Below are 26,700 nucleotides of genomic sequence, written 5' to 3'. Positions count from 1 at the left end.
CTTCCCATGGGCAGCAGTTCTCTGTGAACTGCTACATCATGGGCCATTCTTCCTTGGGATGCAGTCCTTAAAATCCAGCTTGGATTCCTCACAGGGTCACAAGTCATAGCAGGAAACCTTCTCCAGTGTGAGCTTCTCTCCATGGGGTTGCAGATACCTGCCAGGAGCCTGCTCCAGCACAGGCCTCCCATGGTGTCACAGCCTCCTGTCAACATCTGCCTGCTCTGGTGTGGGTCTCCTCCACAGGTGCGGGTGGGTCTCTGCATCCCTGTGGTCCTCCATGGGCTGCAGGGGCACAGCTGCCTCACCATGGGCTGGCTGCACCATGGGCTGCAGAGGAATCTTAGCTCTGGTGCCTGGAGCACCTTCTCCCCCTCCTTCTCCACTCATCTTGGTGTCTTCAAAGCTGTTCCTTTCACATATTCTCACTCTGCTCTTCTCTGGCCGCAGTTACATCTGCACAACAACTTTTTTTTTCTTCTTGTGTAAGTTATCACAGAGGCTTTACCACCATTTCTGATGGGCTCGGCCTTGGCCTGCAGCACGTCTGCCTTGGAGCTGGCTGGCATTGTCTCTCCTGGACATGGTGGAAGCTTCCAGCAGCTTCTCGCAGAAAGCCACTCCTGTAACCCCCCTGCTACCAAAACCTGGCCATGCAAACACAATATAGGTGCCTTTAGGGTCCATGAGGAGTTTTCCTGGAATAAGAGATCCTGTTTTCTAACTGTGTGGATCAGGAGGAGCAGCAGTGCAACTGTCCTATGTACTGATGACATCCTTCAAGTCAGATCTGCCCAGAGAGTAATGTTAAGGTCATGGTTGAGGAGTTGAGAGACATCCCACACTCATAACTAACAGAAAGTTTTATCAGTGCTTGATTTTGAATTAGTGTCTTGAAATGAAAGTTTTTGAATTAGTATCTTGAAATACTCAGCTATACATCAGTCTTAAAATGTTAAGTAAAAGCATGGAAGCCAGGAATATGTATGTGAGAATGAAGTTAATTGGTCTATGTTTGACTTTTTTTCCACTAGTTTTCTGAAACTGTCCACAGTTTGCAGCTTTACAAAGGAGGTCTGAGATAGCAGTTTAAAGTGTTGGTCATGAAGGGATTCAGCATAAAATGCAAAAGCTGTCAGGAATGACTGATGATTAAAATAAGGCTGAATTTAAATTTTTCATCTGAGATCTTGCTTACTGACCCTACAGCGCATTTGGGAGCCAATAAAGTGCTCAAAGAACCTAATTTGAAATAAACATGCACAGTTTCTCAGGCATGTGTGTTGCTCAACTAAAATGATCACATCAAATGATTTTTTTTCAAGGGAGATGAGTTAGTGTGATGAGAAAGAGATCTGAACTAGCTTTAAACTTGAATTGTTGAATATGTTGTATAAATTACTGCTATAAACATAAGGATCATGGTGTTAGATTCTTACTAAGCAACTCCTTCATGCCTTTACTGAAATATATTGTACTTTGGTGTATTTTTGAAGTGTCTTGATGATATTTTAATTTATTCAGACAGGTAATCAGGGTTTGGTTTGCGGTTTATGGGATTCCATTGTCCTGGGAGTGCTTTTCTCCCTTTATCTGGAAGCCTGCTCTTAAACAGGAAGGATGTGTACTTAAATTAGCAATATACCTCATTATATAAAGGCAGATAAATAGGGATTTGAACATGTAGGCACTATGTCTGACATTGATCTTGTGCTTGTCCCCATGCTGTGTCACATTTTTTGCTATTTTAAAATTCAGTGCCTCCCTTTAAAAAGGCTGTAGGAGCAAGTGCTGAATTTTGTTATCAGGTTGGCTTTTAATAGAGTGAAATGTATGTAAAATGAAAGGATTTTTTTACCCTTTATTTTACAGCTGAATTAGTACATTGAAGCCTAATGTACCTGTTTTCCTCTTCTGGCTATATTCCCTAAAGAGGAAAGCCATAGCTATTGGAGTCTTAGAACCTTTTAGAAGCAGAATAAAGTATCACCTGTTGTAGCATGATCCATGATTAATTAAAAAACCCCAAAACACTCATTAGCGACACCTATACAGTGGTGAGGACAAAGGCTGACAGAAATGCCATCTGTACTGTTGCTTTTAGCCACAGCAAGCCAAACCAGCTACCTTCTGGGGACTGAACCAACTAAAATACTTTGGGTGAATACACAAATCTCTTGAGAAATCATGTTCTCTTGGTGCCCTAACAGTGATAATGATGGATTCCATGTAAAAGTTGCCATGTAATGTCAGTGGCTGAGCCTCTGAGTACTTCTGCAGGTGATCCAGAAGGGAAAAGCAAGTAAATAGTCAAGGGGCTAACAATAATTGTGAAGTATAAAAAGTGTAAGAATTTGCAAGTATGCTGTTTTCACAATATCTGCTTTATTACAAATAAGTCTTGTTCTTCACTTTTGTAATCTATATCAACTGGAAAGTACTCCCTAATTTTAGAAAGTTGTATATGTATCTACCATCAGTAACAGATGAGGAATGGAAAAATCTGGTACCATGAAATGTTCCAGATTTCCTCTATACTTCTTTCCTAGAACTGAACCTCTTCTAGAGATACCCTCTTTGTTTCTCAAATAGCTAACACAGAGCAAAGCCAATGCCCTTAAACTGTGACTTACTATTATTATTCATTAGACAAAGTTAGCAGTAAGGAATTGTAAGGGATGTAATCTGCTTTCATCAATGCACAAGTGTAACAGTGCTTTTCATGTACATTGAAAAGCAGCTACATCCAAAAGAATACAACTGCCTATCAAGTTTAGTAAATGGTAGTAAATGGTATTAACATAAGAAAATAGTATCTTTTTCACTTAGCTCTTTTCCCAAAGCATTCTTCATCCCTTTCTTCAAAAAAACTTTTTTTTTTTTTTAGTTATACACAGGTTGAATCTGAGTGTCCAAACAAATGGCTGTTGTTTCTTTCCCTACTTGGCTGTTAACATCACATGGGATCTCTCTTTATAAAAGAGCACATATGTACGTAGTGGTGACTTGCTGGTATTGGGCTTTCTTCTTAAAAATAGGCTTATTCCAAAAGTGTACTATAAACCTAACTTCCATCCGAATTTATTGTGCTCCAAGATGTGATATAGTTGGTAGCAAACCTTCAATAAATATTTTTGTATTAATAGATTCTTTTCATAGTCTCCTAAAAGCTCTTTATTATCTGAGATTTAATTATTAAGGTAGACTAATACTGAGAATATTCCTGTAAAGTATGTTGAGCAAGGCAGAAGCTGAAGCGCAGAAAATAAGTAGCTGTTTCATGGTTGTGCATGCATAGATTTTGTTACTCCACATTTCTGGTCCTGTACTGATTCTGTGAGTGAAGTGAGGAGTCTTGGTTTGGCATAATTTAAGGTAGAGTCAGTGTGGGAAAAGGCAGGCTTATTAAAGGGATGTGAGGCAACAGGAGCGTAACTTAATGATCTGAACTCCTCTTCAGAGAAGTCTCAATTCGCAGTGTAGACAGATTAGTCTGGCCCTCAGAGGGAAGATAGAGACTGAAGAGTTGTCCTAAATTATTTAAATGCAAACAGCATCCTTCTGGGAAATACCCAGTTGCCGAGTTTTTGTTGTGGAACTGGAAATAGGCTACTTTCAGAGCATAGTCTGTTCTACTTTATTTAAAACTCCAGCTCCTCTCCTTGTCTGGTTTTACAGATGTTACTACCAACTGATTTCCTCTCATCTGCTCGTTAGAAACACAGTCTACTGTATATTTCAGCTGTTGTTTAAGTGAGTGGATGCAGAGTGCTTTAAGAGGTCTGGTGATGATCTGCTGCTGCCATTTAAAGAGCTCCTTCAGATCAGATACATTTTATTGGAAGCAGAGGTAGAACATTTTTTATCATAGATTACTGTATTCTGTGTGGAATCTCTTACACTTAGTAACAAACTTACAATGAAACCTCTATGTCAGAATACAAATAGAAATGTAAGGTTTTTTCCCTTACATTTTTATTAACTGGATTTTTGGGTGCTGTTACTCTTTTGCCAAATGTAGAAATAGTCCAAAGTGTTTGGAAGTTGTGGGGAGCATGCAGATGTGCACAGCTGAGTGATTCACAGGAAGTGAAGCTTGAATTGATAGTTGGATTGCTGGGTAACAGTGAATATGTTCGAATTAAACAACTGAAGTGGCTTTTGGAGGATGAGGTTGTGAGCTGGATGGACAAAGGAACGGGCAGTTACTATGTAACTTGACCTTCAGTCATCTGGTGTTCGTTGGAATGATTCTTGTCAGGGATTTCCACAGAGAGAGTAAAAAAATTTTTTTATATTATCCCATGTATTTTAATAAGGTTTTTCTAGGAAGCTGGAATGCAGAAAGAAAGTTGTTTAAAACTATCCTTACGAAGTTAATGACTCATGTAAACAAGTAGTGAGAGTGTTTTTTGATCAAGAAAAGCATAGATCAGAAGAACTTGTGTCAAAGAGATGAGGTGTACTAGGTGTAGGGATAGCATACTGGAAGGTAATTATAAATATGAATGTAAGGGTAAATGGTGATAAGGATTTTGGAAATACCTGTTAGATGGCATTATCTTGTCCAAGGTGTTCATTCATCTTGCTGTGTTTAAACCTCTCTTCCTGTTTGTGCTTTTGTCATTGGAAAAAATGTCCTAGAGCGAATGCGCATTTGTATGTGTGTGTACACATTTACTCATGACTACCTGCTTTTCCCTCCCTGGGGAACTGGTGGTTTAGTAAGGTTTTTCCGAGCACTGCAGTGTGAGGCTCTTCGTGTTTTCTTAGTGTACATCCCAGGGGCACAAGTTTCTTTGAACCTCCTTTCCTAGTTCTGCTGGTGGGACTGGCATGCGGGTGAGTCTGAGAACCAGGAGTATTGGAAATGGGCAGCCTCATGCTGGCTGTGTTGAAGCTGAGGAAGATGGTATGGTTCCAAGTATGGCTGTGTTTCAGTGAAAGGAGGAAGCTTATTTCTTTGTCATTCATCTCCATAGGCCTTTTTTATTAAGTGGTAACATTAAGGGGAAGTGAGTGGGGCAATTTACACCTCTGTAAATATGCCTATTTCAACTACCTAACTTCCTGGAAATCTCTTTGCTCTTTTGAATTGCAGTGAAATTACATCTAAAACATGAAGGTTCAGAGTGCAATGAGACACCAGATCTGTGTTGATTTGACCCTGAGATAAACATGTATCATGAATTTTATAATGTTTCCAATTCCCTGCAAAGCACTTTGATAGAAATTATGGTTCTGCTGCCCAGGACTACACAGATGTGGTTGACAGTCAGAAAGAAATATCTGTGCATATTTAAGAAGGAAAGCTGTATGTAGTTCAAATTTTATGTTACGTAAAAAAATGAGAGAAAGATTCTTGAATGCTTAGAGCTACTGTAATACAATAAAATTTGGGATTTTGTGACCCATAAAATGTGACACTTTCTCTTACTGACTACTGTGAATAGGCACAGAAAATGCTTTTTAGGGTCATACAAACAAGCCTTCATTTGTAAACTATGGCATCTATGAGTAATTGTGATCCTTTAGCTTCTGTGACAAATACTTGCTTTGTAAAAAGCCAAAACCAGAATCCATATAGCAAATTACCTGTGTGCTTACTTTAACACATTTAAAGTTTTCCAGGGGTAATGTATATGTCTTAGGGATGTAGTTTGATAGCAAGGAAATTACATAGTTAAGTGTTTTGAAACAGACATTGTTGCGTTCTCTTCGACCAATGTTACCTGTACTATAGCTGTCTTGAGGCTGTGTTGTACTCTTCTGAATTGCAGCTGCCTTAGCTGCCTATCTAGTCAAATGTTTATCTAGCTCTACAGAAAGGATTTTATTTTTCTTTATTTTGCAATCATGGAATCATTGTACTGTCCAACACTCATGTTTGTAGTCCCTGATAATAGAAGATTGTGTTTATCTTTTCTAACTACTGGGAACCCTCATGGCAAGATGCTGTAATACCCTACAGACCTGTGCAATATGAGAAGTAGTATTCTGGCTGTCAGAAATGCATTTGTTTCCAGTGCATATAAAGGTGGTAATGTAAACTGTCCTTATCTTACAATTACTGTATTAAAACTGTTCTCACATAAGCTCTCCTGTCTCTATTACTGCTTCCAGGACAGTGTAATTCAGGCTTTCCAAATGCTTCATGAAAGCCTTTCCTTTTGGTGTTCAAATTTTGCACTTTTTTCTCAGTGACTTAGGGGAGAGAGGGAAGAGTGAAGCACAATGAGGAGATAGTTGTTAGCACAGGATAGCTGTATGTCAGAGTTGTGTTTCACTTGGTTTTAGTCTCCTGTTGTTCTGCTGTGTTTCTTTAGTACTGATAGCCTTATCACTTACTAACGTTACTCAAGCCTAGCCATTCTTTCCTTTGGGCTTCGCATCACCTGGGTAGTTCTGTCCATGGGAAACACAAAGGCATCATATGTGCCACCTGTCTCTGCTGTGCTTCCTGTAAAGCACTGCCATTTGATTATGTTTTGGAATGTGGTGGGCTGGGATTTCCAGTTGTTTAATGTATCATGCATTTTTATTGTATTTTCCTTTATCTGATAAAAATGTACCATACCCAGGTTTTACGCAGCAGTGAGTTCTGTGGGCAAGAGTTGTTTTTTCTTGTTCATACAGTTCCTGACACAATAAAGCTATAATAATGAGAAAAGCTTATTTGTGCTGTTATGGGGGAAAAAGCAGTGCAGTATTATGTTGCTGTATCATGAGCAAAGTAACGAAGACTCCAAACTTACCACAAATTTATTTTGAAACTTTATTTCTAAGATACTCTGTGGTGTTTGAAATAAAACAGATGTACTCATGCTAGTGTGTGAGGGTACAGCACCAGCATTATTCTTGCAGGACAAGAATCACAGGATTTATGGCAGATAACATGGAAGGGAAGGGGGATAAAAAAGCTCTCCTTTTCAAAGAGAGAGAGAGAATTTCGGTCTTAGCGATATGCACCTATTTGTCTATTGGTTTCTAAATTATATAAATAAATACAGACGGCTTCTAGACTTTTTTAAAATATCCGTGAGGCTCTTTGGAGTTTCCCATTTAGAATCAATGACTTTAATCAATGCATCAGCTGTGGAGTTTTCTCAAAGAAGAATATTGATCTTGCATAAAACACTGGAGAGAAAATAGGTTTTACTAAATTATAAATTTTATTGGATATTTCCCTTATCATTTGTTTGCTTTGATGAATCAAATCTGTTTGAACAAGAGAATCTAAAAATATGAAGGCTGCCATGCACAGAATTCTTTCATGGGTGCTGAGTGTACCCATGCAAGTATATGTGCACGCATGTTAATATCATGAGTATGCTTTAGCAATTTCAAGATCTGATTCTTACTTAAAGAAGTTACTAATCTGAGTAAAATCAATTTCATGTCTTGCAGGCAATCTGTCTTCTATTCATGTTTGTCTTCTATGACTTGTAGCGATTCACACTACGTTTTGAGGAATGCAGTATGTTATGACCAGCAAGTTATAGCAAGTTTATGTCTTACTCTTCCTAAGTCCTGAGGATATTTAATAAACAGCACAGTTTAGGCAAGTCTAGAAAATCAATATAGCTAATTAATAGCCTTTCCTATCATAGCAATTGAAATTTCTCAGTTGACAACAGTAGAGCATGAACTTCGTCAATTCAGTGTCTTTTCAGTAGTGAGAATGGAAGCATCTATGTGTTTTGGTTGCCTTGAAACTTGGTGACATCTCCACTTCTGTCTGCTGTAACTAGAGTAGATCAAATAGCTCATAATAAATAATGAAATTAATTTTGCACAAGGTTGTTTGTATGAGATTAACAAAAAGTATTGTTTCACAGATGTTGAAGGGACAGGCAAAAAAGTGGGTTGCCTTAGGAGCTCTTTCCTCCTTTGGCTGTGCTTTTCATTGTGTTGTTGCAATCCTTGTAAATGCGTGCAGGGTTACACTATGCAAGGTTACTTCTACACTTTAATTAGTTCAGTGAAGCATTAACAAGGAACCAAGACTGTGTCTTGTGTTACTGGAAGGTAGCTGGGCAGACAGCATGACATTTGGGTTAAGTTCAGTTTCAGTGTGAATAGGTGCGTGGGGTCTAAAAATTCCGGTTACCAGACTGTGCATAAACAAGTCTGCACGAGTCTTTGCAAGGTCTGTAGTTTCTGTGAACTTTTTTCATACATTACAGGAAACAAGTTTTCTTGGGAACTCTACATTGTTTTTTAATTCTATCAGAAAGAAAGCAAAACACATTAAAGAGTGTAAAAAGTTGTCAAAATCAAAGTTTTATTTCTAGTAATAAGTACAAGAAGGAAAGAAAACAGTTTTATCTTTCAAATGAGGATATTTTTCCTAGATGCAATAAACATGCAGTGCTTTTATGATTTTCATATTTGATATATATGCAAAAAGTGCTGTAAATATACTGTTGCTTCACCGCCCTTCCCAGTAAACTGCTTCCAAGTCACTAATGTCACTACAGTGAATGTAGCTGGGATGTGTTGCAGTTAATTCTAATTTATTGTTGTTACTGTCATAAAGATGGAGTTGAAGCTCAGCAGCTCTATACCACTTACTCCCTGGTTTGCACAGGCCAATGTTCCAAAACGAATATAGCAGATCTGAAAATTACTGTTTCATTTCTCAATCCCCTACTTTTGCTTCAGACAGAACCATAAAATTTCCTCCTTGATCTCTGTCTGGATTGTGACGTCTTAGCCCATCTGCTGAATAAAGACTTCAAATAAATAGATGCTGTAACTTTATTTTATGAATCCAATGAGCTTTCTGGATTTTGAAACCATTATTCTCTGTATGTATCTTAGGCTTTTTTTGGTTTATTGGCACATGAGATGTAGGCTCACTAATAAAGGTGCAGCAGTAGAGCAGTGTTTTCCTTCTCTTCAAAAACCCTCGTGATTCTCCCCCACCCTCCAATATCAAGTACTCCTACACTATTTCAGTCTTTTTTGGAAAAAAAAAAAAAATCAGTTGTAAATCTGAGTCATACTGTAATCTGGAACCAGAATCTTGGATGTTTTGCGGGTTCCTGGTGGAGATTCATGGAGTAATAGCAGATTATGTTTTTATTCTTCAAGCTTATAATAGGTTTATGATGGCTGCAGTTATTATTTATGAATAATGATTTAATTTCTTCTGTTAGCACTTTTTCAAGGTGGCACAGACCCAAATCATGAGAGGAAAAGAGGATAACCAGCAGTATTATATTTTAAGAATATATGACCTGATGAAGCCCTGCCGTTACCATCTAACTTGGGATAGTTACGAAATCTTCTGTCTGTAGATGGTTAGGGGGTTTTGATTATAATTTTTTAAAATATAACATATCAGCTCTATGTAGACTGTTGTGTACTAACATTTGTTCCTGTACTTACAAAGAATTAAGATGAGAAATAATTGAGCATGATGCAAAAACAAAACCAATTTTTTTTATTGCAACAGTGATTTAAAGAAACCAGTAGGTAAAAGTATGAAGCATGTGAAGAGTATGAATCAAATTTGCAATGCTCTTCCCTCTACTTTATAAGCAGTGTGCAGCCCACACATCAAAATTTTCCCCTAGTCTGGCACTTCTCAAATGTGACATAGTTTGAGATTCTGAAATGGGATTTCAGAAAAGGATAGTTATTGCAGTTGAACATGTACAAATGGTCTGAGCAGTTCTTTAGTAAAATAACTGAGTTTTAGTACTTTAAACACAGCTGTTTAAAATAGCTAGAAACTTAGGATTTTTCTAGTTTTTTAAGTAATATAGCAGTGGAAGTTTCCAAATAGGAGGGGGTAGAGAGTTAGGTTCAAATTAATGATAGGCTCTAATCAGTTAAGAATAGGCTTCTAAGCCTTATAAAGGACATTTAAGGATGGGTAGGCAGTATAGTCTCTCTTGCTTCCCCTGCTAGTTTCTGATCTGCTCCCTTTTCTTTTGATTTCCTCAGTGTTTTTTTGTTTTTTTTTTTTTTTTTTTAGTTGGGATTTAGCTGTAATGTAGGTGACTGAATTCCCTGTTTGAATTGTTTAATTTTGGTTTAGTAATCTCTTTTTTTTCTACTCTCTGTCTAGTGCGAAACACTGCATTAGATTGCCACCTGAGAACATGTACAGCTTGCAGGCAGTGGTCAGTCAGGTAACCTCCTTTATACCTGGCTGGGCAGAAGTGTAGGGTGTGACATGAATAGAAGTACTTATGTGCTTAAAATCAGGAATCTTGTTGAAGCTGAGCCAGTGTCTCTGCTAGATTTCCAATTTCCACTGCCTGCTGCCAAGTATATTAGAGCTGTCTATAAATAGGTTGTGGAATTTTTGAGTGAGAATAAAAAAAAGTCAGGTTCTTTTCTGTCCTTGCCTTTTAAAACAACAACTGAGAAACTTTAACTGTTTTTTTTGTCCTGAAACTTTCACACAAAAATCCTTCTGTTAAGTCAAATTAGTTTAGCTGCTACTTTAAAATTTTGTATTTTATTGATAGCAGACTCAAAATACAAGGAAGAATGGAAAGTGACTGGGAAGCCACACCTATGGAGCAGGAATGGGAATCAGTTGTAGACTGCAGCATCTTCCAGACGTTTGCTTGATGTGTCCTGATGGTGCTGTGAGCTCTGTTTTAATACTCCAGCACCATCTGGCTGGCAGCATCTATGTCAAATTTGTATTACGCTAACATCTCAGATGATAGGGAATTTTATATATCTTTTATGTGTGTTGCAACAGCATTCACAATTGGTGTAATATTAGTGAATAATGTATGCAGTGCCTAATGAATCCAGAATGAGAACTTGTGTGGCTTACTCTGAATGGCTGCAGCAGCTGAGCTTATTCCTGAAATTGAGGTGGAGCCTGCCTGGCAGAACTGGAACTTCGGTGAGCAGAGGACACGCTGCGGGTGTGTGTATTGGTACATCCCACAGCCTGGCAAGAGGGGATTTGTGGAGCAAAAGGAGTTAGGCTGAAGACGTAAGTTTGTGCTGTGTATGTTTCTAAAGGGTTTTTCTTGGACTAGCTCTAGTGTGGCCCAGAAAACTCAGTACCCATTACAAGTAGGAGCATATCCTCAAAAAGAAATCCAGTTTGTTCGTTCCAAGGCCACAGTATAATGTGCATGAAAGCACAGAAGGTGGAGCAGATCAGGAGATTCAGAAACATGCCCCTTACGTGAAATAAAATACTAATGTAGACAAATCCCAAGTTCACACCACAAAACTATCAGGAATAAAGGATGTATTATGTATTATGTTTTGTTAGAGAAGCTAATAGATTTGTAATGACCTGATCACTGAATAATCTTCAAATTTAAAGCATTCACTGATGTAGTGAACTTAGATTTTTGGAGTATGTGTTATAATAGTAAATTTCTGAAGAAGGAATGCTGACTTTTTTTAGGTGTGAAGGTAGTGTTACAATGCTAAGGAACATAAAAGTAGTAGGATATTTAGCTTTGGAGATTTTTAATTCAGTGTTATCAAGATTATAAAATTATATAATCACAGAATGGCCTATGCTATTAGAAGACCATCTACTTCACCTGCTGTGGGTAGGGGACCTTCCACTAAACCAGGTTGCTCCAAGCCCCATCCAACGTGACCCTGAACACTTCCAGGGATGGGACACTTCTATGGGGAGAAAACTTCTCTGTTCCTCACCACCTGCACAAGAATTTCCTCCTGGTATCCAAACTAAACCTGCTCTCTTTCAATGTAGTTGTTGCCCTTTGTCCTGTCACTACAGGCCCTCTCCAGCTCTCTTACAGGCCCCCTTTAGGCACTGAAAGGCTGCAGTAAGGTCACGCCAGAGCTTCCTCCTCTTCAGGCTGAATAACTACAGCTCTCAGGCATTCCTCACAGGAGAGGTGTTCAGCCCTCTGGTCACCTTTGTGGCCCTGCCTATAGCAATAAAAGTATGGGTGATATTCATTCAAGTACTGATTAACTTTTGAGTTTAGACTTTGTACAGTGAATGCTTTGGAAGCTTCATGACTCTTTTATTTGTCAAGAAATGAATAAAAGCCTGTTTTTCAAAAGTGTCATGCAACTACATGTTGTTCATGAAGTCTCTCTGGGAGAAGGAAAGGACAGTATGAGGGAGTGATTAAAAGAAAACAATGTGAGACAAGTTTCGAGTATACAGTGCAGACTTTCAGCAGCACCATACCCCATTATTTTATACCCAAGAATAATTGTCTAAGCACACAGTGGTAGATCAGATACTGGTTGTTGTGAAAGGTAAAAAAAAAATCTAAAACCTACATAAAATTATTCCATTGCAGAATTGATTCTTTAGTTTTTGTCTTCGTTTACTAAATAAAGTTGCATCACAGTTAGTCTAAAATAAAAATTGTGCCACAATAAGTAACAGCACTGAGTATTGTAAACAAATTCTGTGCTTCATCTGCTTCTACAGTGAAATTTTATGTGATTATTTCTAGCTTTTGTATCATAAACATTTAAATAAACCACTATTTCATCTATTAGTCATTTTCATTCTTAATTAAAGAAAGTACTTATGCCACTGTAGTGTTCACGTATACAACACTTTCTCATTTCCTGTGAACATTGGCTTTCACTGTTTGAAATTTTAGATATATTAGCTGTATCTTCTTTGTAGCAGATATTCTTGTGTTACTGGAATTTGAAATAAAGGTTGTCACTGTTGCTCTGCTTGCCTTTAGTAGAGAATTCTGACTGATGTCTGCACAGCACTGAGGCTTTCAATGTTTCTGTGTATTGCATGTGTAATTTTATTTTAAAATAAATGGTGGTTTAATCCATCCCTCACATATAGGATACCTTGCATCTTGCTGCACATTTTAAATCAGATTTACAAATGATCACCTGAAATTCTGATGACTCCAATACTTAACCCTAGGGAAATAAGGAAAAAGAAGTGAACTAGTTAATGCCAAACTATTGATTTAAAAATAAATACAAAATTTGTCAATATGTCTTTTGGAGATTTTGCAGCTACGCTGGAGTTTATTTATCAGTTAATGCCTAAAAGTCAGTATCATCCCTTCTCGTGATGCTTTTTAAATTGCCTTTTGTCATGAATTGCATGTTGCCCTTTGTAAAGGAAGAAAGCAGCAGCTGGGTGTAGGACAAAAACTTGTAGTCAAAAGTGCAATACATTATGTAAAAAAAGGCAGTAAAGACAGAAAAATATGAGATTACTGTGGTGTGAATCTTGTTCTGAGTAGTTGATCCAAATATGTATTGGTGCACAAACTAACTTTATTTCATATGCATGTCTCTAATCAAAGGGATGTAGTGATTGCAACTAAGCTGTCAGAAGGCAGAAAATGGTGGTACCTGTAAAGGCTGGGACTGGTTTTGTAGAAATTAGGGAATGATACTGCTTCCTTGCTTTTTTACTGGATATAGAGATATTATAAATGGTTGCTTGGCTTCGGTATGTTCTGAGCTCTGCCGCACCTTAATTTAAAGCATTCCCTGTAGCAATAACTCCCTATTTCACGGACTGTTCTGGGAGGGTAAGTTTCAAGCTATTAGATTGCTCTTACTTTTTTTTTCTTTTGCTCCACTGTTTGCTTCACTTTCAGTTCCTTCGCTCTTGTAATTTGAAATGCACATGCAGCTCTTCCTGTCTTATGAGGAGGGGAAAATTTGAATTTCTGTAGTTCAATTTAGCAGTGGTTGGAGAACACCTGTTGCACAGATAGAAAGGAACCTACAGAAGAAACCATACTTTCGGAGACTCTGGGTTATAAATGAGGAGAAACATGTCTAGTCCTTTTTGTGCACTCATGTCCTTCTGCAGTACAGGAGAGCTTGGCAGCAGTATGGCCATATACCTATGCATGTGTAGCTTGGTGGTGGTTACAGCTTTAAATTCCTGCAGCTAATGCACTTTATTCTAAATGCACATTAGTTTAACAAATAAAAGGAAAGTGTTCAAGAGATGAGGTTGTGAATGATGAGTCAAAAGACTGAGGAGGCTCCTAACTTATTTTTTTGGCTTGTTAACTGCAGGTGACCCACAAGTAAATAATTCAATACAGTATTTTGGGTTGCATGCTAAATTAATGCTTTAATCATAGAATTGTTTGTACTGGAAGGAACCTTCATCTAGTTTATCTGAAGAAGAGCAGTAGTTCTTGTTTTTCTGTTGGTCTCCCACATGTCCTGCTCTGAGCTGTAACATCATAACCATGGATTAACCATAGGTGTGGTAGGTAGGCAGTGGCCTTTGCACTTTTCTCCCACAGACTTGGCAGAGGAGCCTGACTGTGGTTCCACAGGACACATGACATCTCCAGTGGAAGCCTGTTTTTGCACAGCTGTGCTTAGGTGTTTGCAGGAGGTGGGCCACTGGCTGGGACTGTCACAAAATGTGCTATCAACAAGGATAATTCCCAAGAAACCTGATGGAATATTGCAGAGGCATCATGGATTTTTCCAGCTCCCATATCTGTAGATGAAAAGGTTATTTTTATTTTTGAACTCATGAGTCAAAGTACCATTGCTAAGTGGCTTTTTAGTGAGGTTATATGGAAGGCAGCACCAATTCATTCATGAAAGCATATAGTACCCTTGTTTTGGTCAGTTAGAAGCAAAACTTGGGTGAAAAATAATGCAAGGTGACAAAGAGGCAGTTTTGTAAGTACAGGGTGGAAAGGAATTTTAGGAGTAGGATGAAGAAAGGAAGTTTGGTCATGAAATGCATTGTCTAAAGTAAAGCAAGTCTAACATGTATCACAATAAAGGGTGTTTAGAAACACATTATGTACAGGAACTGTTGTTGATCTCTTGTCCCTGATAACTGTAGTTCAAGAAAAATACCCTGTCCAGTCTGCTTATGTAGCATTCATTATGCACCACAGTACCTTTTAACTGAAGTATTTTAGAAAAAGCTCTCTCTTCATAGCCATTGAGTTACAGCGCTTCTTCAATTTATACAGTTCTATTTATAGGGGTTTGTAATTTGGCAGTTAAGGATAATGGCACAGGCTTAATCTTGATACAGAAGAATTTAGCTTCAATGGAGATAGGTGTGCATGATTTTTCTTTGTGGACTGTAACTACTTAGTGTAACAGCAGAAATAAAGGTGACTTAAATGGCCTTTGCCACTCCTGACTTTTTTCTTTTAATTTTTTCATTTCAACACTCATTTTTCTTTAAAACACAATCTAGATTTAATTTAGTCTCAAGATACATTATGTTAATTCAAACTGAAGTTAGAGAGTTTGATTTTACAATCACAGTGGACAATGTTGCATGTACCAGATCTTTGTGTGTACTTTTGCAGTATTTATCACTTCACTGTATTAAATTAGTATTGCTCATTTTAGTCAATTTGAAGTCAAAATGGCTTCATTTAAGAGCCATTATTTGGCGTCTCAAATATGTCAGTATTTACATAAACTTATTTTTTGTCTGAAGCCTTCAAGTTCATATATACATGTATCTGGAGTGCAGAAGGTTGTCTTGTTTAATCTGAATATTTTGACTAAGGGACACTTAGTTATGGGAGGGTGGAGGTAAGTGGGGGTCTGTTTGGTTATGCTTTTTGAAAATGCATGAATGTGAGTAAAACTCAAAGGAGTAGCTCATATCAGGACCATAGGCTGAGTTTTATGCTCCGAAGTTATATGCACATAATCCTGTGAGTCTGATACTCATCCCATTTTGAGGGAGCTGTGCTGCTTAGGCTGTGGGGAAGGACGGATGTGGGGAAGGATGGATGTGGGGGTGTAACATCCTAAAATGAAGGCTGCTGCATTGTGATTAGCCTCCACAGTGAGGCTCAGCATCACCACTACTATCTGAGTTTCAAATATATTGAAATATATTTGGCAGCCGATTATTCCAAACATGTCATGTTTTTAACGTGCGTAAGCATTCTCTTCCTTTGCTCTTTAGTTGAAGTGTTTGCTGCTGCCACATTTTCTTTGTTGCCAGCCCCACTCCCCTGGTCTGTATTTAATCTCCTATCTGTGATGAAACTCAGAAGTAGTTAGTGAGTCAAATACCTTCCAAGGCTATGGGTTTTATATTTTGCCTAGATCTGTTCACTTCTCCACACTATGTATAGGACGCTTGGACCAGGATATTGGGAATCGATGTGACAGTGTCAGGATTTTCTGGGTGGGGTATGGGATGTTTACCATAGTTGCATATAGATTTGCAGGGGAGAAATACACCAAGTGCTGGAAAACCTGAAGGCAGACCTAGTGTCATCTTGCTTGCTTCTGTGGTCGGTCAACTGTGAGACATGAATCAAAAGGAATTAATTCAGGTGTCTGATGAACTCCTTGTCTGTCTCTGCCTGCCCCTTAGACGAGGTGGCACTGCAGCCCAGAGAATCTGAGTGGAATTGAAAAAAGTGGTGGAGGTCAAAAGGACTGGCTTTGTGCTGTGAAAGTAAAACAAAATTTTATGGATACCTCTGTCAGAATCAGTGAACAACTTTGACCATAACCATTCTTTCTTTGAACATTTGAGAGATTTTTAAATTTGTTGAAGACAAAAAGGCACCTCAAAAGTTGGAGTTCTATCAAGAGTTCCACTCATTTAGTAACCAGTTGGGTGAGTTTTTTATATTGCAGTCAAGCAATCTTTAGAGATATTACCATGAATGGTGGCAACAAACTCATGTGCACCTCAGTAGAAAGCCATTAAAAGTACTTTTCATACTTTTGTTTAACCTTTAGGTTGCCAGTAGTTTAAAATATCATAATCAATTTACCAATTTGTTTTGTATTGTTTAGAAAAAGCATATTAAGTTCTTGATTTTATCTTGACGCTTGTCCATTTGAATTTTTTAACTTACTTGCAGTTGCTGACCACATCTTAAGTTGCAGGGCTAAAGTTGACATACATTGCTGTTTTGTATTTGTACTAAGTGTTTATAAAAGGATGTGAAGAAGATGGGTATAGTCCTGGTTACAGAAGTGATTTCTCTTAAGAAGTCACCAGAAAAAAATAATGATGGAAGACATTGGTTTTAAAAAAACAATATTGGTTTCTCACAGGCAGAACAGAAGGCAGGAGCTTCTTGGCGTGTATCTTCCAGTGCTGTGCTGTCACACTCCTGTAACTGATATGGACAAACTTAGTGCTTTGTTAGGTGACACCTGTTTCAGTTTAAAACTTCAGGTTGAAATGAGAATAAATAGTAAATTAGTCTTTAGGACATAAAGAAATATGAAAACTTACTGGTGACCTAACAAACGTTTTCATATTCTGCTGTTTTACGTAGACTAGCAGGAATTTTAAAGAAAATTATGTTCCCATATCTTAATGGAAAATACTGATCTGATATATTGGTCTTCTAGTAGGCTAACTTTATGGAACCATGTGATTATTTGTTGAGATCACATAAGGATCATTGCCTAAAAATTTCATAATGGTGTCAGCAGTTAGTAACCCTTAAATGTTTAAATGGCATCTGAACACACTATTTCAATGACAGTTTTCAATAAAAGAGGAAGTAATAATTGGAGAGATTTCTCATTTTTAATATAATGCAAGTTTATTGGGAGTTTATTTTAAAAAAAAGACCTTTGATACTATAGTACTTGAATCTGAATTTAGGCTTCATCATCATGCATTAGTGCCACTTCTGACTAATCACTGAAGTTAGTTTGACAATAAATCTGACATCACTTCATCTCAAGAGATTAATTGTTAGATCATAAAGCATATTTAGATGGAAAATATTCAAGTGTTCTCTCTAGGTATTGGCTTAAGTTTTCTTAAGCCATTAATTCGGAGTTAACACATACGGGATTTGGATGCAAGTTCCCATTTTAGTATTCTTCTCAGTATTACTGATTTATAGTTTTCGTGAGTCTTTATATATATAGACTTTGCTTTGTTTTCCATCACTTCAGTGTTATGTCAGTCTTTTCATGTTTTATTGTATTTTTATCAGAGCTGATTTCATTAGTATTCTGGGTTTTTGTTTTCCTGATCTTTATGTACAGGCAGCTTGTCAGGAATTCAGGTTCTGGGAACATCAATGGAGTGCTTAGGTACTGACTGTCTTCAATGTAATTACTTCAGGGTTTTTCATATTTCTAGATGTTTGTGAGTTCATTCTTTTTTGTCATGATGTTTGTTTTCAGTGTTCAATAACAGATATAGCTGTATGTGCTAATGCCCCTTTTTGCAAGTAAAAAGGTGAATAATCTCTAGTGTATTTGAAAGATGAGATGTCAGTAAGTTATTTTTAGGTTAAACAAAAAGTCTTGAAATGTATTAATGTTTTCTTTATGCTGTTGGAAATAATAGAAGACAAAACAATCAGAAATGTACTTCTGTGGAATTAGTTACAAGTAAAATAATTTTCCAGCAAAGATGTTTATTTTGTAAATTGAGAGCTAAGTGTTACTGTATACACAAAATCAGAGTGGCAACATTCCTCAGCATGTCAGTGATATGCAAAATGGAGAAATTATTTGGAAAATAGGTTTTTAAAACTTAGAAGTGTATTTTACTTTGAAAATAGTTTAATTGAAAAATAATTGCTCACTAATACAGTATTTGAAATAGCTTTTGTTTTAAAAATTCTTCAGTGTTTTGAACATTGAGGAGAATTGTTGCAGTGTGGAATTTTTTTAACAATTGAGACAAAGTAACTTGGTATGTAAATATATGCAGTGAAATGAGTACATTGAAAATGGGGTGGGAAACGTCACTTTAAAGAGACAAGGAATTTAGTTTTAAAAAATAAATAAATTAAACTTGACATTTTTCTACAAATTCTGATCATCAGGTTTCTAACTGTATTGTATCTTTAAAAAGCTAAAAATCAGGTCTTTCTGTATTTGGTGTCAACCCTGGGAGCAATTTCTGAAATATATTCTTGTGTAATCACTGCACCAGAGGAGCACTGGGATGCTGGCTTCGATATACTATGTTCTTGGTCAATTCGTAACAGTCTTTAAATTGGTATAAAAGGAATTTGTGTTTTCTTTGTATATTTAAGGTTCTTGTTACCCAGACATACTACACTTACATTGCAGTGCTGGTCGAACAACTGATAGCACATTCATGAAAACCTGTGTGACATGGCAAAGCTTCAATATTAGAAAACTTTTGAGGGATTAAGAGTTGTGGTTTTAAGATTTGCTTAGTGAAGTATTTTACATTTTAGATTCACTGCCTGTGTTCAAAGAAGCTTACATATCAAAGTAGCTCTTTCCTCCTGAAATGTCTAGAAGATTTTATTAAAAATTTGTTGTAAAGGTTAAAAGAAAAGATGATGGATAGAGGAGAGGAGAAATGCACACAAATACAACTTGATGTGTCACATCATGTACCAGTACAGCCACCTGCCAGCAAATATATTGGCTTTAGCAGACTTCTTCTCCTTTGGAGAGTACAAAGTAGTATGGGATTTGGAGGGTTAACTTTTTTGTCTTTTACTCTTGATGACCATATGGGTCTTGTTCATCTTTGCAAGTGTACTTCATTTTAATGAACATTGGTGGGGAGTTACTCTTGAAGGTAGCTGGTTCCCTGCTGTATCTGATCCGTCTTTCTGGATAAAGGGTGTAGGCTGCAATTTTTGTGAAAGAGATGGATATAGTCCCCTGGGTGTCTTTATTTGCATAGCATTTGCTTACAAAACTTGATCCAGAAGGAGATGGGGAAGATGCATTAAAACAAACCTTTCTTGAAAATAAAATAGCACTGATGCAAAATACAAAGTTGACCATCTAAAATGCATAGTTTCTCAAAACTGCCAGTACCAGTCTTTGCTTGTTCTTTAACTTTCTAGTATATCTAATTGTTCCGAGTAAACTAACAATGCTTGTGTGGGGATATTTTTTATTGTATAGTAACTTTTTCTCTAGTTTTTCTCTTTAATTTATGATAAAACTTATGTAGGACCTTTCATGTTTAATATTAATTAAAATAACTTCAGGTTTGTTCGTTCTGTTCTGTTAAAAGGTATCTGAAGAATTTTTACAAATTTTATCTTGGAAATTAGCTTATTCATTATGTTTAATTTTAGGAAATGGTGCTCTTGCAGAACATTCTGAAAATGTGCATATTTCAGGAGTGTCAACGGGTAAGTCATTTTTTGTAATGTTTAAATTTCATGCATGACTTAAATAGTAAATATTGAAAGCCACCTGGTATCTTATGAAGAGATATTTGGCTATAAAAATTATTACTGCCTTTTGCAGCATGTAATAGGGAATGAAGCAACTGGAACATGGAAAAATTCTCATAAGATAAAACTGATACCTGCATGCTCATGAACAGATTATGCCTTTCTAAGTGGACTGCTTAATTATTTTTCCATACAAACATTGAACTAAGAGAAAAGTTGATTTAAGTTGAATTGATATTTTCTTTCCACGGTAAAGTTTTTGTGAAATGAAATTTACTGAAATGTAATTTTGGACACTATCAAATAATATAAATCCAAGAGTTATGCATTTCACCTGATTAGATTTAACTGAAACTACTGTACACTTGACTGCACAGCTTTCCTTAATACAAGAAAAAAAATTTAGAACTCATGAAACTGAGAAACTGATGAGATGCTGGGAGAATATGGGGTATAAAAGCAACACATACTGCTTAAAAGGTTTCTGTGCTCTCTTCCAATAAGTCGATTTTAGGCCTCTTCTGGGCAGCAGCCGCAGTTGGGTCTGTTGTGTGTTAGTGATTGTGGAACTGTGTGGCTATTGAGGTATTGGAGTACAGACTTTGTTCTTCAGATGCTGTGCAGTGTCAGCAGCTGCTGGGCATGGTTTATCATACAGATACTCAGAATATGTGCAAATGGGAAGATAAAGGCTCCTCAGCAGGTAGCAGAATACAAGCCTGATTCTTGCCCTAGGAAAGCTGCCACTAATCTGTGGAATTCAAACTGATTTTCACACACCCTTCTCCTAAAATAAGAGTCAAAATGCAAACTTGTCCTTTTTGAGCTTGTACATCTCACTGTAGTTATCCTTCAGTATTGCTTTAAACATTACATTGCTACCTGTACTTGTATGGTTAAGTATTTGGATAAATTTATGGTCAATGTATGGTCTGTTTTATACCTATTGCTTTCTATTTCCCTTTTATTGTTCACCACTCAAAGACTGTTAGAAGTCTAATTATAGAAGATCTTTCTTACCCATTATTGTGCTGCATCATGAAGAATGCTGTTGCTTTTTAACGGTACTGGTGCACCAAGTATCATATATACTACATTTATGGCACACTGTAAATAATAAATATCAACATAGCTACTTGCCACTGTTGGAACAATTGTTGCTGGAATTGGAATGGATGAGAGACACTAAGTCAGCCTAAAATCTCACTATGCAGCTTTCAGGGTATGTTTTAACAACCCCTCACTCCTTTTGTTTACTGCAAGGGTTGTGTCACAGGTCACAATATAGGCAGAAAAGCATCTGCTGGGCAAGAAGTGAATGGAATTTTTGACTCTGCTTTCAGTATTTTGGCCAGCATGCTTGAATAGGCAGTGCCAAGAAGAGCAGAACACAATGTACTTTGTACACAAGATAACAGCAGCTGGTAGATAGAACTTTAACTACTGAGAAGAAAGATCCATGTAAAAATAAATAATAATAATAATAATAATAACAACAACAACAAATATATATATATAAAAGTATCTCCTATGTTCTTTTGTTTTAAAATAGCTTTCCAGATGGGGAAAATAAATACTGTACTCTTGAGTTTCTTTTTTAATACAAAGTGCAAGTTCTTCACTGGGGAATTTTGAGGTAACTGGGAAGGGGTGATCTGTTAAGGACAACCTGAAGAAAGCATATAGAGTAGCCCTTTTTTTTAAGGAGCATTTTCCTTACTGCTCTTTGTATGTATATCTTAAATGTTAAGTGCATAGCCCAAGTATAAAAGATAGGGATGAATGAGATGATTTTTGTAGTTTCTTTGAAAGAAATTGTGTCTCCTAAACATATTTTCAAGCTTGCAGGTTATATGTTTCATCAGGCATACCTGGATAGCTTTATATTTTGCAGAACAACTTAAGCAGAGTTTCTGTAAAATAGAACCAAAGACATCTGGCCTTTAATCTTTCTAAATCCAACTTCCACTTGGTGTTGAAACCAAGCAAGCGATTTTCTTGGACAGTTGCTACAGAGACAGGATTTAAAATGAAATTTTTGTCTTGATGGTAGATTTCCTGTCATGCTGCTGCTGTAAGACTACGTGACCTACCTTACTAAATTATATTTTAATAGCACAGACCTCTGTGGCCTTTGGTATTTATGCTTCTGCTGTATATTATATCTGCCAAGTTACAGGTACATCTCTAATATATGAACATGCTTTTTCTACCAAGAACAATTAGTGGAATGTTGTCTCTTTGCATGTAAGCTATCACTACAGAACAAGTGTTTATGCCTTTAAAATCTGAAGGGTTCAGAAATATTTTCAGGTCTGTCTTTGACGTATGTTGAGCCATAATTGTCACAATTGCAAAACCAATTCCCCCATCTCCCCAACCCCTCACTCTGCATTTTAAGGAACTGCAGCACTGTTTTTTATATATATTAAAAAAATGGTTTCTTTTTACTGAATATCTGTATTGCAGAGCAAAGGGCATTTTAAATTAAAGCCTTTTGGTTTGACCTAGAGGCAAAGATTCCTATGCCTTCTTCCCCTGTAGTTCTCCAAATAAGACTTCCAGTGGCTCCTGAGAGTTACAATGCAATAATTATCCTCCCTATTCACCATTTAGACTTTATCACAACATTATTCTCTTTTTACTCTAAGCTGTTTTAAACACCTTCAGATCATTTATCCAGCTGCATTCATGTCCTTACCATGTCCAATATAATGCATACCTTATCATCCTGTGGTTCACATTGAAAGCTAATTCTTTTATCTTTTCAACTAATCTCCTGGCATTACTGTGAAGATAAATCCCTAATCTCCCTCTCCCTGCTTTTCTGAAGTGACTTTTTTTCCTTGACATGTTGTTCACTCTTACTACAGGTACTTTACTTCTCTAGACCTTGCTACAGAATTTTTGCATAGGTTTCTTAATTATTTTATTGTTATAACTTGCTAGTTGAATTTGGTACAGTAAACTTTTCATTGGCTCTCTTCTGTTTACCAGTCAATATCCTGTAGTTTATGATAATGTTCTGTAATGTGGGATGGTAAACAAATTTCAGGAAGAAGGAAATAAGAAAAATGGTTGTGTCTGTTTTTAAAAAGTCTACAGGAAAACCCATATACACCAGAAAATTATGTGCACAGCTCTTTTGCCCATTATTTTACACTCTAATATGTGAAACATCCTCAGTCCTAATTGCAGTATTGCAATCTACTGAACAGTTATATCAGAGTAACAAACAGAATTGCAAATAGATTGTTAATAGAATAAACGTTCTCAAAGGAAAGAGTTTGAAACAGGTAGGAGATGGATGAGCGGAATTGTGCCAAAGAATATGAGGGCATTGAAGGGAGTGCAAGCAGCATTCATGTCGAAATGGTTGTGCAGGAGGAATTTGTTCCTCCCTCCAAATATTACAGCCACCAGCATGAGATTTGAGAACATCTTGGGCAAGCATCACTGGGTGTCTTTGCTTCTTTACAGTGCAGCCTTCTCAGTTTCTTTTGTGCTTCTGCCTTGGTTGCAAACTCATTTCCTTTTATCCTGACTCATCTAATTTTCATTCTTCTGTTCTCTTTTAATACTTTAATTAAATTATTTCAAACCTAATCAGTTTTCCTGTAATTTTAAGTTGTCCTAGACATAACTGACCTATATGACAAATGCTTACAGGGCTTCTAGCAATTGAGATTGAAAGTGCAAATTTTGCGCAAGTTAAAGTAAGGATGTTTGCCTCTATTGATACATTTCTGCTTTACGGGCTGCCTGTTGGATTTTCTTCTTATCCCATATCCATCTTGATGTTTGCTTACATTCTGCATGTTTACACTTACATGAATACAATGTATGTTACTTTATAGTCTCAAAAGGTCTAGGAGAAAATCCTAGTTAGGCAGAGGGTTAGGAACTAATTTTAAAGGTTTGCTATTGTCTTTACAAAGTAAATTCCCTTTAAAGCTGTTCTATTTCAGAAGGTTATCCTTGATTTTAAAAATCTCGCTGAGAAATTATTCTCTCTCTAAAAGACAGCACTTCTGAAGTGCAGTGTCTACACAGTTGATCTCTATACACTTTTTAAGCAAACAGGAGATTTCTGTTGTTTCCTGAGTTACAAGTAAGTTACAAGTAAGAGATTTGTAGTGCATTAATACATATCCAGTATGCAAGTGTGTTTAGCTTGTCTAGCCAACTTGAAGTTAAGAGAGCTGTAATTCACTTTTCAAGTCCACTCCTTTTTTTTTTTTTGAACCCCCACTTTGTAATATGAATAATTTCTTCAGATCTTTCTCTCTTCTACAGCACTTGTATAGTTTTGTTCACCCCTTATATCTGTGCCTGTGGTCATTCTTGCTTCCTCATGCCCACCATAGTCTGCTTCTCTCTCCCTGTATTGGATGCTGTTGCAAATGCTCATATTTTGCGCTCAGCTCTGTAGTGTAAACTTTACTGGAAACAGAGAAAAAGACATCTTAATAAAAGAATAAAGAAATTACAAGGATAAGGTTGATTCTTCAAAGGGTAAAAAAATCTTGAGTTTGAGTAAAATTGGAAGCTTTCATGTTCTCTGAAAGTACTACCTTGGTTATACAGGATTTTTATGTGGAATTTCTTCCATTCATACTTGTGTAACAAATATGTTACTGTTTGTACTGCTGTAGGACTTACGTATGTTCATGTTTTTGGAGGTGAACTCTGTAAAACTGAATGAACACATGTTGAATGGATTATTTTTTAGGTATTTTAGTGCAAAGATTCCTTTGTCACATAAACTTAATAGCTTCTTTAGAGGTTCTCAGTGCCAAAATTTTGCTTGCCAGTTTGGAAATATCTGATCTCAGGTGTGTGTTGTAATGTAAATTTCACCTCCAGGCAACTCTTTTGAAGTTGGGGACTATTTCAGTAGTAACCAACTAGTATGTGGAATTGTTGCCAGCATTTGCTAGCTTGGTATAAAACGTCTTATACATTCTTCTACTTTTTTGCCTGTTTTTGTTTTCTATGTTTTTTGGGTTTTGTTAAAACTGCTATTTTACTTTAACAACTTAATAACCAGTTTTTCTTTCAAGTCCTTACATTTAATGCTGGAACAAATGTTAAGTATAAAAAGATCACTTACAGAGGAGCTGTGTTCCAAATTATCATGGTGTTAGAGCACCACCTATAGGGTTTGCTCAAAATTTAAGAAATTGAATGATTGCATATTCAAGTGAATAGTATCTTTCTCTATTTTGTGACCTTTTCATCCTGAGATACTAGGGAAGCTCCTGTGTTCTACAGTTAAGGTATGTTAATACTTAACTGTGCAGCATGAGTAAAGCTCTAAAAAGGAACATGTGGAAAAATATTTAAAGCATTATTCTCTTACAGATATACAGGAAAAAGGTAAATTTACTGAGTTTTATTTTTGCTGCTGTATTTAAGTTAATATAGAAAATTCAGACATATGTCAGCATTTTTATCTTTTTATCCTTCTAAAATATATTTAAAAGTGTATTTATTATGCCATCTAGAAATACTTTAAAGTAATAATAATTTAAAATTATAACTTCTTATAATTTCAAGTCCCTATAGCATTGCAAAATTATTTTAAAAGCTTAAATGTGCATAAAAATAGAAAACAATTACCTCTCCACAAATTACATTACTGCAATTTTTGCACTGTTATAAATGCAGTTCATTCTTCATCCTTTTTGTTTATTGCATCAGTTCTGATTGGTTATTTTAATCAAATAGGAATTCTAAAATCTTTTGATGATCAGACAATAATGGAAGTGCTTCCTTATTTGTAATAGTTCTTGTGTTCAAACTACTGTGTGTAACTTACTGGGCTACCAGTAAACTTTGACAGCTTGCAGATTTTTGACTACCAGTGATAAAATTGAAAAATAAAAGCACAGAGGGCAGTTATTTTTAATGTGTTTTCTGACCACTGAGACTTCCTCATAATTTGAAGCTCTGTAGTGAAAGTATTCTAGCCTTCCTATTTATGTGAAGGTTCTATATATGCTGTATGACAGGTGTTGGATATGAGGCTGCTAAGGGGGGGAAAAAACAGGAAAACAAAACCCACAAACTTTAAGTGTAAGTACATTACTTCAAATAAAATCAGCAGAACTGAGAACACTCGAGCTCTGGAAGGAACAGCAGCTGAGTTAAGGCCATGTAGAAAGCTACACCTATAATAAAGTAAGTGTACAAATGACTGAGTTACTTCAGTTGCATATAATTAGACCTATAAATATAAGCTTTCTAGTCCATTATCAGAAATGTAGTTCTGTAGATCTCTCTGCTGCAGTAAGTGCTCTTGCCTTTCAAGCATTTGGAATCATGTTTATGAAGATCATTTCCATGCCAAGAACTGGAAGGGGGGAGGTATTTTTAAATGATGGTCAAACACTGGATCTACCTATGACAGGAAATTTCAGCTACTTGATTATTTAGCTTTAATTTCCTTTTCATCTTCTAATGCACTTGTCAGTATACAGTGTAAATGCATGGTTAAATGGAACTGAATCTTTGTGAAGACTAAAAATAAAATTTAAAAATAAAAAATCTTTCACTTTACTAAAGTTGTCAAAGTCCACATAGAATAATCTTTTTTAATCTGTAA

At 36.5% G+C, this 26,700-nt stretch overlaps 1 protein-coding gene across 1 annotated transcript in view; it reads left to right on the top strand.

Moving 5' to 3' along the window:
- The window catches only part of LRP12 (LDL receptor related protein 12), a 51,931-nt gene that overhangs the window by 9,466 nt on the left and 15,765 nt on the right, over window positions 1-26,700 (top strand). Inside the window, exon 2 of the mRNA XM_069005336.1 lies at window positions 19,992-20,048. Within this exon, the coding sequence (XP_068861437.1) occupies window positions 19,992-20,048 (57 nt within the window). The remainder of the gene's footprint in view (window positions 1-19,991; window positions 20,049-26,700) is intronic.

Source organism: Aphelocoma coerulescens, chromosome 2 (assembly GCF_041296385.1).
Source record: "Aphelocoma coerulescens isolate FSJ_1873_10779 chromosome 2, UR_Acoe_1.0, whole genome shotgun sequence".
Lineage (NCBI taxonomy): Eukaryota > Metazoa > Chordata > Aves > Passeriformes > Corvidae > Aphelocoma > Aphelocoma coerulescens.
This window is presented reverse-complemented; position numbering and strand designations above follow the sequence as displayed.